The sequence below is a fragment of the Dendrobates tinctorius genome, unplaced genomic scaffold (assembly GCF_039654945.1).
Source record: "Dendrobates tinctorius isolate UK_male_01 unplaced genomic scaffold, ASM3965494v1 ptg000093l, whole genome shotgun sequence".
NCBI lineage: Eukaryota > Metazoa > Chordata > Amphibia > Anura > Dendrobatidae > Dendrobates > Dendrobates tinctorius.
The window spans coordinates 5,320,848-5,334,145 of NW_027361761.1; the positions used below are offsets into that span (position 1 = coordinate 5,320,848).

The 13,298-nt window shown below is 46.7% G+C and overlaps 1 protein-coding gene across 1 annotated transcript; it reads right to left on the reverse strand.

Moving 5' to 3' along the window:
• Positions 1–9,983: 9,983 nt before the first annotated feature.
• Positions 9,984–12,909, reverse strand: LOC141098654 (uncharacterized). Its single transcript, XM_073586624.1, has one exon. It carries the CDS (start codon positions 12,815–12,817, stop codon positions 10,055–10,057), a length of 2,763 nt encoding a protein of 920 aa, XP_073442725.1. The 5' UTR covers positions 12,818–12,909; the 3' UTR covers positions 9,984–10,054.
• Positions 12,910–13,298: the final 389 nt, after the last annotated feature.

Genomic DNA, 13,298 nt, shown 5'->3' on the forward strand with positions numbered 1-13,298 from the left:
GGTCATAAATCACTACAGAACAGCGCCTCCTGTGGTCCTAACACCAAACACTCTCCGTAGTAGCATTCTTAAAGGGCTTGTCCATCTATTAGGTCCTTCATGAGAGAGGACACAGGATGGATGGGTGTCTTATAGAATGGAGACTGGCCGGTGGGGTAGGACGGCATCAAGGTAAACCGCTCCTCTGCGGACAGTTTTTTCAGGAGACTTCTAGACCTAGCAGTGCCCCCTATATGCAGATAAGAGAGGTACATCCGTTTTTTTGGTAGGTGATAACAACTAATGGCCGATCCGCTGCGCCTGTGTCCTGCAAACAAGGGGGTTGGGAATCAAAGCAAGAATTTTGGGAATGGGATGGCACCAAACCCGCACCCAGGTGTTCAGCCAAAACTAGAAAGGGGGCAGTGTTAGGCTTTGCTGTGGACTCCCCTCTGTGGACAATTAGTTGTGAACATTTGATATGGGGGAAGGGGAACAGCTTTCCCCGAAAAGGCAAGAACCGCGCAGATTGTCACCGGTCACCATAGATATCCGGCGCCCCCCCAAAAAAGTAATTCTGCTGATCCAGGGATGATGGATCCCTCCTGATGGGATCACGTTGTATTTTATCACACATTGTCATATTATCCCTGTTTATGTTACGGATTGTCTGCCGTAATCCCCAAAACTGATGACGGGAAGTGGATTCAGCAGATATTCATCCGGCGACAAGTGATGAGCAGCGAATTCCTGATCCCGGGGAACGAAGGAGCCGATGTCTTATAAAGTCACAATACAAAGCGGCGCCGCAGCGTCAGCACTCGACACATAGCATACTCAATCATATCCTCATTCTACTGCGGAGAACCTGTGTTCCTACAAGGAAACCATCAACAAGTTGACAATGTTCAATCTGAATTTCTCATTCAGAATCTTGTTTTTTGACTACTATTGTAGCAGTTATATTCTTGTACATAGGGGGCAGTATTATAGTAGTTATATTCTTGTACATAGGGGTCAGTATTATAGTAGTTATATTCTTGTACATAGGGGCAGTATTATAGTAGTTATATTCTTGTACATAGGAGCGGTATTATAGTAGTTATATTCTTGTACATAGGGGGCAGTATTATAGTAGTTATATTCTTGTACATCGGAGCAGTATTATAGTAGTTACAGTATATTCTTGTACATAGGGGGCAGTATTATAGTAGTTATATTCTTGTATATAGGAGCAGTATTATAGTAGTTATATTCTTGTACATAGGAGCGGTATTATAGTAGTTATATTCTTGTACATAGGAGCAGTATTATAGTAGTTATATTCTTGTACATAGGGGGCAGTATTATAGTAGTTATATTCTTGTACATCGGAGCAGTATTATAGTAGTTACAGTATATTCTTGTACATAGGGGGCAGTATTATAGTAGTTATATTCTTGTACATACTGTACATAGGGGACAGTATTATAGTAGTTATATTCTTGTACATAGGGGACAGTATTATAGTAGTTATATTCTTGTATATGGGGGCAGTATTATAGTAGTTATATTCTTGTACAGAGGGAGCAGTATTATAATAGTTATATTCTTGTACATGGGGGCAGTATTATAATAGTTATATTCTTGTACATGGGGGCAGTATTATAGTAGTTATATTCTTGTATATGGGGGTAGTATTATAGTAGTTATATTCTTGTACAGAGGGAGCAGTATTATAATAGTTATATTCTTGTACATGGGGGCAGTATTATAAAAGTTATATTCTTGTACATGGGGGCAGTATTATAAAAGTTATATTCTTGTACATGGGGGCAGTATTATAGTAGTTATATTCTTGTATATGGGGGCAGTATTACAGTAGTTATATTCTTGTACATAGGAGCAGTATTACAGTAATATTCTTGTACATAGGGGCAATTTTTAGTATAAAACCAAACATAAATACAATTATAATAAAACAAAAATCATCCAGCATTACAAAACACATCACTTAGGTAATATATACACAGCACTAAGTAATCAGATCATATTCATAAATAAATTAAAGTGTCCACACCTGGGGATGGAAAAAGAAAGTTAGAGAAAAAAAAAATCATATTTCCTAACTGAATTTTACGTTTCTCCATAACGTTATGTTTCTCGGACTGCTTCCAACTTCCAGTGATTTTATCCACCGGAGTTCTGACATAACCTGATTGGCGGCAGCGGTGTGATCGAACGGCTCATTGTGCAGTGACACCCGGGTTCTCATGTGCCAGTGATAGTATTTGATGACACTGATTATAATGTACATCGTCTCTCTGTCGATGTCACTAACTGGAGGGGACACAATAGATTATGTTGGGATACCTTAGGGTCTGCAGTCTGGGGATTTTTAGATTATCTGACACTTCCTCCCAGATCTTCCTCCCTCCCCAGCAATCACATATAAAGTGCTCCATAGTCTCCTCCTGCTGACAACCAAGGGGACAATTCCGATCAGAGACACACAGATGTTTCAGGTTCCCTTTGACAAAGAGCCGACTATGCAGTGAAAGCCAAGTGACATCAAACAGTTTAGGAACCTAAGGCTTTCCTGCAGGGTGGTGGTGACACAATCTCTCAGGGCCAGTGGAGAGTAGAAGAAAGTCCTACATACATGAGCATACAGGTCTCTTCTCGTACTGCTCTCAATGTAAGACTTCTCCAGTCCCCACCTCCTAACACACTTCAGACCATAGTCCAGATACTGGGGGAGGTGGTCACCTGTCCATCTCCTTCTCTTGAGACTGCCGCCTCGCACCCAAGATTCTGCAAAAGGCAATATCCAGTACCTGATACTATTCGCCCACAGGGAGCTACTGTTTGAGTCCATGTTACCAAAATTCACCTTTAGAAACAAGGAGTCAAAGAAAACCCTTGGATTCAACATATCCAGCCCACCCTCTCTCCACCGTAGGTACGTTATTCCCCTCTTTATTAGGTTCAACCTATTCCCCCACAAGAGCTGGAAGAACAGGCTGAAGAGCCTCGCTGAGAAAGATTCTGGCAAAGGGAAAATGACAGACATACAAGAAAACGGGGACAAAGTAGGTCTTCAACATTGTGACCCTTTCTCTGTAGGTCAGCCTCCAGTTCTTCCATCGCTGAACCTTTGCATTTCCGGTTTCCAATTTCTCCTTCCAATTTAGCGTGGCATTATCTTCCCTCCCAAATTTAACCCCTAGGATCTTAATATGGGTGGAGGCTTTGGAAAACTGCGGCAGATCAAAGCTGGGCTCAGTATCTAATGTCCACAGAGCTTGACTCTTTCAAGGTTGACAAGAGACCCGGAGGCCTCCGAGTAGCTTCTGATGGACGCAGATAACATCTGTACCTCTCGAGGATTGGGGATCACCAGCGTCACATCATCCACATAGGCAACAACATTTAGAGGTGGGCAGTGGGGGACCGACACACCCTGAAAATCGCACTCCTGCAGTGACCTCAGAAACGGGTCTAGGGCAAAAACATACAGGAGTGGACTCATTGGGCAGCCCTGCCTCACCCCCGCCCCAACTCCAAAAGTGTCACCCTGCCAACCATTAATCAGAGGAAAGCTCACCGCCTCTCTGTACAACGTCTTCAGCCAATCCACAAATTGTCCCGGAATACCGTACTTTGACAAAGTGGCCCACAGATAGTCGTGATCAACCCTGTCAAAGGCTTTAGCCTGGTCCAGACTAACAACATATCTCCCACACCGCAGAGCTTTACATCTCTCAAACATCTCTCGTATCGAGATGACTGCTCCAGAGATGTTCCGCCCTTTTACTGTGCCAAACTGAGAGCCTGCCAACAGTGTCGGGGACAATCAGACTTATTTAGAAAATAGGATCTTTGCTAGAATCTTCCTGTCCACATTCAAGAGGGCAATCGGCCTCCAGTTCTTGATGTCGCTCGGCTCTTTACCTTTAGACAGTAGAATTAGCGAGGACACTCTCATGGATGGAGGCATCAGGTGATTTTCTAGACAATTTCTATACACATCCACGAGAATTGGAGCCAGGAGGTCTCTGAATTTCTTATAAAATTCTGCTGTTATACCATCTGGACCTGGTGCCTTCTTCAGATATAACTTATCAATAGCCTCCTTAACTTCCTCCACCGTTAATTCTGCTGTCAAAGGAGAAAAGTCCAGATCATTAGTATCAGGCACTGGAGTTGCCTCCAAGAATTGAGCCATCTTATCTTTATCCAAAACTTTCCTCTGAAACAAGTCAGCATAGTAAGATCCACCACCTCCAGGATACCCTCCCGTGAATCCTGCAATACACCCTGGGAGTCAATGAGACCTGTGACCATTTTTTTGGCCTCCCTCTCCCTGCAATTCTCAAAGGGATCAGGGGCCCCAAAGGACCCATAATCCCGTTCAAGAACCAGGGAGGTATACCTGCTATACTGATACTGCCTTATCTCAGATTTCAGCCAGTCGATCTTCACTTTGTCATCCCCGCCCGCCGAATACAGAGACTCCAATTCTTTGCGCAGCTTTAGGTACTGGCTGTACTTATTCCTCCCTTTATTAACTGACAGTCTCTTTAAGAGGGATCTGATATCCTCCTTGACGTCCTCCCACCAGTCGGTCATGTTGTCATAGAAGTCAACCCTGTCTAGATGAAGCTGGATAAGGGAGTGAACACGGCTCTGAACATAGGCATCATCCAGGAGACTGGAATTGAGCTTCCACAACCCTCTACCAATGTCCGGCCGGTTAGAGGAACCCAAAGAGAAGCACAAGGCGAGGTGATCAGAGTAAGGGATGACCTCACCCAGGGCGCCGACAGCCTCAGTAGGACTGACAAAAGCAAAATCTATTCTACTGCTCCTGTTGGAACATGAATACGTGAATTTTGACTGTCGCCCACCCTGTGTGAAAACGTCAGTCAGTCCTGCCTGCATTATGACGTTATGTAGGACCTTACCGTCCCTGGTCACTGCCCTGCCTGAGGAGCTGTCACCTGATGTCAGTATGGCATTAAAGTCCCCCGCCATCACCACTGGAAGAGAAGTGAAGAGGTAAGGCTTGACGTCATTAAACAGCTGGATTCTGTCAGTCACTGTCTGTGGCCCATAGATGTTAATAAGCCGGAGTCGCCGCCCATGGATAGTGACTTCCAGGACCAGACATCTTCCCATGACCACCTCCGTCATCCTACGCACAGTCACATCATTGGTGTTAAACAGGACAGCGACCCCGGCGTAAGGCTACATAGCCAGTGACCAGAAAGAAGGACCGGACCGCCATTCCCTCTCAGCCTCTCTCATAAGCCCCAGAGATGTCAGTCGTGTCTCCTGCAGGAAGATGACATCTGTGTCCAGATATTTGAGATGTTCATACACCGCGTGTCTAGTTCTCCTCAGCTTAATGCTATTCACATTGCTCGAGGTCACTGTCAATGAGAACCCCGCCATCACAGCACAATATAGAAGGAGCAGAGTAACAGCCATCATCATGAGTCAGAGATGTTCTGTCCACCACCGGTGTCCATGTCAGACTCTACCTGAGGGTCTACAGATAAGGGCTTCCGCTTTGGCGGGGGATGGTCCTCTATGTCCCTGTCACACTCAGCATCAACTTTCCTCAACTCTTCCTCATAATGGTCACCATTGGAGTCAGATAAAACTCCATACTTGTTGGACACGACCATCACTCCTGCAGAATTCTGAACCTTCTTACTAGCACTCTGACCAGTGTCATATTCTGCCTCAGGTTTACGGGAGGATGTGTTCTTTTTCTTCCTTTTATTATTATTAATGCTCCAGTCATCAGATACAGACAGCGATGCTGAAGGGGGGGGTTATCTGAGGCTGCTGGACCTGATGGACGACCTCCATGTTCCCCTCTGCACCCTGCTTCTCTGGTGCTACCTGAGTGGACTCCTGGTGGGCATCTGAGCTGGTCAGCATCTCTCCTGACATTAAACACTCCTCCCCATGTGTCCCTGCCACCACATCCTCATCCTCCTGAGCCTCTGCCCCTGCCATCACTAACTCATCAGGGAAGACTCTGCAGATGTTGTGCCAGGCGTCTGGACAGTCCCTGTGAGGGTGGCCCATCCTACCACAGAGGTTGCACCTGACGTCCCGGCAGTCTGCAGCGACATGGCCGATTGCCCCACACAGACTGCACTTCACCACAGTACAGGCGTTAGCCAGATGACCTTTCCCACCACACTTGAAACACTTTCTGGGTTTCCCGGGATAATAACACCTTCCCTTCTCCCTCCCAATGAAGAAGGAGTTGGGTAAGTGAGCAGTGATGTTATTACATTGCCGCAATTTTACCAAGACCCGCCACCCCATTGTCCAGATACCATCCTCATCTCTGACCTTGGTGAGTCCAGAGACGAGGTCACAGTGTCTCCGGAGCCACATCTCGATGTCCTGTGGAAGAACGGCCTCGTTCCAGAACGTGATGTTTACTGTGACAGTGTCTGGTCTGGAGATAGGAACCAACACAAACTTATTCCAGCCCTCAACATCTCTGAACTTGGGGTAATTGGCCCAGAATCTATCCAGGTCAGACATGAGCTTGAAGCTGACCTCGTAGCCCTGCCTGTCCTGAAGATTAGACACTGCCAGGATCTCATTTGCCACAAACCCCATCTGGCCGCAGAGCAGCTCTCTCACCACATACCTGCGTTGTGGCAGATCCTCTTTGGCACCTATGTATTTAAACCGCACCACATTAATGCGTTTGAATGTCTGGCCGGTATACCTGGCGCTGGAAGTTAAGGATGGGGCGCCGCGGCTCCAGGCATCCCTGGGGGGCACCTGCCGGGTCACACTGGGCTGACTGACAGGGAGAGGGCCTGCAGCAGGGGGGGCTGTCACACCTTGTGGACTGGATGGCAAAGGGGGATAATCACACATATCATGCACATTATCATAAGCAGCATCATTATCAGACAGTGCAACGTCCATTACAGAATGTGAAACTCCTCCGACCCCCGACCCCATGGGCACAGCATCACCAGCCACAGTCTGTGCTTCAGCCTCAGCCTCATCAGCACAAACAGTCTCACATACACTGTCCTGCTCCTGTGTGGGGCATTCTGGGACCTGTGGTGCCTCTGCTGGAGTCTGCAGTGTGTGCTCCTGTTCACACTCGGCTGCCTAAGCAGCACAAACAGTCTCACATACACTGTCCTGCTCCTGTGTGGGGAATTCTGGGACCTGTGGTGCCTCTGCTGCAGTCTGAAGTGTATGCTCCTGTTCACACTGAGCTGCCTGCTGCTGCAGCTGTTTTCCCTCCTGGAAGCAGAAGCAGGCAGCCTGTAACACTGGCCGTGTCCGCTGCTGGGGGTCCCGTCCTGAACATCAGGGGTCCTGGTCTCTACAGTGCAGTCCTGCTTATAGGAGGCGAACCGCTCGCGGTTCCTGTAGGTCTCTGCCAGGGGCCCCATGCTCTCCAGCACAGATTCAGTGTCCTGCACAACACTCGCCAGCTGTACACCCAGTGTGTTCAGTCTCAGGTCATACGCGTCATTACTGGCAGGATTAGTGGTCTTTAGGCTATAGATGAAGTCTACCTCCATTTGCAGCGCTTTTTTTTTGCTGCTGTAGCTCACCCAGTTTTCGGACAAGTCCCGGTATCTCATCCGCTAGCTGCAGCTCGGGTGCACGCGCCGGCTCCACAGGCTTAGTCTTGACCACGGGTACATGGGTTTTGAAGACAGTCTTGTGCGGGTCCACCATAGATGGTTTTGTGGCCCCTTGGCTGGATGCAGGCTCCGCAGCAGGGTTATCGCTGCCACCTGACTGCGACCGTGTGCGTCCTGACCGCGCCATACTGCCATGCTGCTGTAGGTTCTCCTGCATTGTCTGCCTTTCCAAAGACGTCCGTCTCTGCCTGGGAGCAGGAGAGGTGATCTGCACAGCTGGGGCCGATCTCACCTGTGCACCTGGCAGGAGCTGCTTACTGACTGGGGAGCTACAAGACTTCACATTCAGCTGGATTCCATCACTCACTGACACATTGCCTTCTTGCTTCTTTGCTGGAAATGGAGAAGGTTTTCCTCCCAAAACTTTACTCACAGCTTTTTCCACCTTCACCGAACTGCTGCAGCTTTGACTCGCTGCATTCAATGGCCTGACAGCGGCTTTGGGATTAACATTCCCATTGGTAGAAACCTGGGAGGCTTGTCCCAGTGTAGGCCGGGAAGCCTGGGCCTTGCCAGGGGAGCTTCCACGCCCAGGGTGGCCCTCCCCGAGCTTGCTCCAGACATGGGGAGATCCACACAACACAACCTCACAGCTAGGAGGCAGTATTATAGTAGTTCTATTCCTGTACATAGGGGCAGTATTATAGTAGTTATATTCTTGTACGTAGGGGCAGTATTATAGTAGTTATATTCTTGTACATAGGGGCAGTAGTATAGTAGCTATATTCTTGAACATAGGGGCAGTATTATAGTAGCTATATTCTTGTACATACAGTAGGAGCAGTATTATAGTAGTTATATTCTTGTACATAGGGAGCAGTATTATAGTAGTTATATTCTTGTACATAGGGAGCAGTATTATAGTAGTTATATTCTTGTACATAGGGAGCAGTATTATAGTAGCTATATTCTTGTACATAGGGGTAGTATTATAGTAGTTATATTCTTGTACATAGGGAGCAGTATTATAGTAGCTATATTCTTGTACATAGGGGCAGTATTACAGTAGTTATATTCTTGAACATAGGGGCAGTATTATAGTAGTTATATTCTTGTACATAGGGGCAGTATTATAGTAGTTATATTCTTGTACATAGGGAGCAGTATTATAGTAGCTATATTCTTGTACATAGGGGCAGTATTACAGTAGTTATATTCTTGTACATAGGGGCAGTATTACAGTAGTTATATTCTTGTATATGGGGGCAGTATTATAGTAGTTATATTCTTGTACATAGGAGCAGTATTATAGTAGTTATATTCTTGTACATAGGGAGCAGTATTATAGAAGTTATATTCTTGTACATAGGGGCAGTAATATAGTAGTTATAATCTTGTACATAGGAGCAGTATTAGGCTAAGTGCAGACGTACTTTTTAGCCCTGCGGATTTTTCCGCGCAGATTGCGGTTTTTGTGCGGTTTTCCCCTGCAGATTTCCCCCTGCGGATTTTGAGAATGGAGCAGGTGGAAAACCGCACAAAAGAAGTGACATGCTGCATATTTTGAACCACAAGAAAACCGCGCTGAAAAATCTGCAGCGTCTGCACAGCGGTTTTTTTTTTTTTCAATTGAATAACATGCTACTGTACATCACAATGTGGATATGCAACGTTTCTGCGTGGTAAAATCCGCTGTGGAGCCGCTGGATATCTGCATCGTGTGCACATGGCCTTATAGTAGTTATATTCCTGTATATAGGGGGCAGTATCATAGTAGTTATATTCTTGTATATGAAGGCAGTATTATAGTAGTCATATTCATGTACATAGGGGGCAGTATTATAGTAGTTATATTCTTGTACATAGGGGCAGTATTATAGTAGTTATATTCTTGTATATGGGGGCAGTATTATAGTAGTTATATTCTTGTACATAGGAGCAGTATTATAGTAGTTATATTCTTGCACATAGGGGCAGTACTATAGTAGTTATATTCTTGTACATAGGGGCAGTATTATAGTAGTTATATTCTTGTACTTAGGAGCAGTATTATAGTAGTTATATTCTTGTACATAGGGGCAGTATTATAGTAGTTATATTCTTGTACATAGGGGGCAGTATTATAGTAGTTGTATTCTTGTACATAGGGGCAATTTTTATTGTAAAAACCAAACAAATACAAATAACATTCCTCCAATAATACAAAACTGAATTCACTAGGATTGTACATACATTCATTACATATCCAGTTTATACATATCAAATTAACTTAGAGTCCATACTCCTAGTTTGAGGAGAGAGAAAAAAAAAAAAAATAAAAAAAAGCACTTTGCAAACAGAGCTCATCATGTTCCTACCCGGTGACTCATCCTTCTCTATCTTAACATTTCCTAATTTCTCCTAATGATTTTCCCTATCTGAGTTCAGACATTATCTGGTTGACAGCGTCACAGATCTGAGTCGGAGTTATTCTGTTCACCACCGGTCTCCATCTCAGATTCTACCCGAGTGCCCTCAGGTAAGGGCTTCCGCTTTGGCGGAGGACAGTCCTCTACGTCCCTATCACACTCTGCGTCAATTCTCTTAAGGTCATCTTCAAAATCGCCGTCAGATTCAGACAGAACATCAAACCTGTTAGATACGACCATTACACCAGCAGAACTCTGGAATTTCTTCCCGGCTCCTTGGCCAGTGTCATACCCCTCAGGTTTACGGGAGGCCTTGTCCTTTTTCTTCCTTTTCTGATTATTGCTATACTCTTCAGACACAGATGGTAGCACTGAAGTAATGCCTTCCTGTGACCGCTGCCCCTGAGGTACAACCTCCATACTCCCCTGTTCTCTCTCTGAACCCTGCTGCTCTGGTGTTAGCTGAGTAGACCCCTGGTGGACCTCTGGTCTGGTCAGTATTTCCCCTGACAGTAAAGCTGCCTCCTCCAGAATCTCTGCCCCTGCCACCAAGTCCTCGTCAGGAAAGTCCTTACAGATATTGTGCCAGGCGTCTGGACAGTCCCTGTGAGGGTGACCGATCTTCCCACAGAGGTTGCACCTGATGTTCTGGCAGTCTGCAGCTAGATGGCCGACCTCCCCACACAGGCTGCACTTCACCACAGTACAGGTATTTGCCAGGTGACCTGCCTTGCCACATTTAAAGCACTTACGAGGCTGCCCAGGATAGAAATACACACCCCTCTCCCTCCCAATAAAGAAGGAGTTGGGTAAATGGGCAGTGATGTTATTGCATTGGCTCAGCTTCACCAAAACCCGCCACCCTCCCGTCCAGATCCCATCACTGTCTCTGCTTTTGGTGAGGTCAGAGACCAGGTCACAATGCCTCCGGAGCCACACCACAATGTCCTGCGGGGGAACAGACTCATTCCAGAAGATGACATTTACGGTGACAGTATCTGGCTTAGAGATAGGAATAAAGCTGAACTTACTCCATCCCTCCGAGTCTCTAAACTTGGGGAAACTAGACCAGAATCTGTCCAGGTCAGACATGAGCTTAAAGCTGACATCATAGCCCTGCCTGTCTGGAAGATTAATCACTGCCAGGATGCTGACTGGCACAAACCCCATCTGGTGGCACAAGAGCTCCCTGATGACAAACCTCCTGTCTGGCAGGTCCTCCTTGGCACCTCTGTGCCGGAAACGCACAACGTTTCTCCGTTTAAACGCCTGGCCTGTATAGTTGGTACCAGAGGTAAAGGACGGAGCACCACGACTCCAGGCATTACTGGGGGGACCGTGCGGGGTCACATTGGGTTGACTGACGGGGTGAAGATCTGCAGCAGGAGGGGCAGCCACACCTTGTGTGCTTGAAATTAAAGGGGGGAAATCACAGACATTATCATGCACATTGTTATCATCAACATCAATGTCATTATCAGACTGTGCAGCGTCCACCAAATATACTGTGCTCCCCCAAGCCCCCAGCCCCCCAGATACAGCGCGGTTATCCCCAGCATCAGAGCCCTGCTGGGCACCATCAGTAATGACCGGCACATGTCCACTGCCCAACTGTTGTGCTTGGCATTCTGAGACTTGTAGTCCCTCTGCTGGAAAGTGCAGTCCATGCTGCTGCTTGGAATCTTCTGCAGGCTGCTGTGCTGGGCATTCTGAGACTTGTGGTACACCTGCTGGAATCTGCATAACATGCTGCTGCTTGGGGTCTGCCGCAGGCTGCTGCGGCTGCAGCATTTGACCCTTTTGGAAGCAGAAACTTGCAGGCTGCAGCACTGGTCGCACCGGCTTCTGGGGCCCACCTGGGACAATGTCTGAGCTGGAACCTGCAGAGTCCTGCTTGTGTGCCATAAACAGTTCCTGGTTCCTATAAGTCTCTGCCAGGGGCCCCATCTTCTCTAGGACACAGTCCATGTCCGTCACCACTTTTGCCAGCTGTATACCAAGCATGTTCAGAGTCTGATCACAAAAGGTGTGATCTCCACCAGGATTAGCAGCCTTTACATTATAGCCCATTTCTATTTGCTTCTGCAGCAAGTCTTTGTGCTGCTGTAACTCACCGAGCCTCTTGACCAGTCCTGGGATCTCCTCTGCGACCTGAAGCTCAGGTGCACATGGCGTCTCCTCCTGGGATCCTGCTTTCAGCAATGTCCCTGGATGCTTGAAACCAGACGTCTCCTTAACTTTCACCACCGCTGGTTTCGTGGCTCCAGGCTCCACAGCACTTTTACTGCTGCCACCTGACTGCGACCTTGTGCGCCCAGAGCCCGCCATGCTGGCCACCACATGCTTCTGCTGCAGGTTCTCCTGGAGCGTCTGTCTCTCCAGTGAGGTTCTCCTCTGTCTGCTGGGAGTCAGCTGCACACCTGAAGATGGTGATGGCACCTCCTGAGCTGCAGGCTGCTTTCCTCCATTCAGCTTCTCACCAGTAGATTTCTTCTGGATTTCTCCTAGTTGTCCTTCACTCTGCTTGCCTTGGCTGGCCGACTGCTTAACTGGAACTTTCTTACCCACAGCCATGGCTTTTCCTTGTTCCGTTACTTTTTGCACTTTCACAGCTTCATCTTTCTTGCTGCTGGTGCTGCTACTTCCATTCTGAGCTTTCTTTCCATCAGAAACAACTTTGGGACTTGCATCCGCCTTAGACACAACTTGAGCGTTACTTCCAAGTGTAGGCCTGGAAGCCTGGGCCTTGCTTGGGGAGTTACCCCGCCCAGGGTGGCCTCCCCCTGGGCTTGCTCCAGACATCAGGAGAGCTACAAACACACAACCTCACAGCTAGGAGGCAGTATTATAGTAGTTATATTCTTGTACATGGGAGCAGTATTATAGTAGTTATATTCTTGTACATGGGAGCAGTATTATAGTAGTTATATTCTTGTACATAGGGGTAATATTATAGTAGTTATATTCTTGTACATAGGGAGCAGTATTATAGTAGCTATATTCTTGTACATAGGGGCAGTATTACAGTAGTTATATTCTTGTATATGGGGGCAGTATTATAGTAGTTATATTCTTGTACATAGGGGCAGTATTACAGTAGTTAAATTCTTGTATATGGGGGCAGTATTATAGTAGTTATATTCTTGTACATAGGGGCAGTATTACAGTAGTTATATTCTTGTATATGGGGGCAGTATTATAGTAGTTATATTCTTGTACATAGGAGCAGTATTATAGTAGTTATATTCTTGTACATAGGGAGCAGTATTATAGAAGTTATATT

Bases quoted from the DNA above. Each gene is read 5' to 3' on its own strand.
- LOC141098654 (XM_073586624.1), bottom strand. From the start codon at position 12,817: ATGTCTGGAGCAAGCCCAGGGGGAGGCCACCCTGGGCGGGGTAACTCC.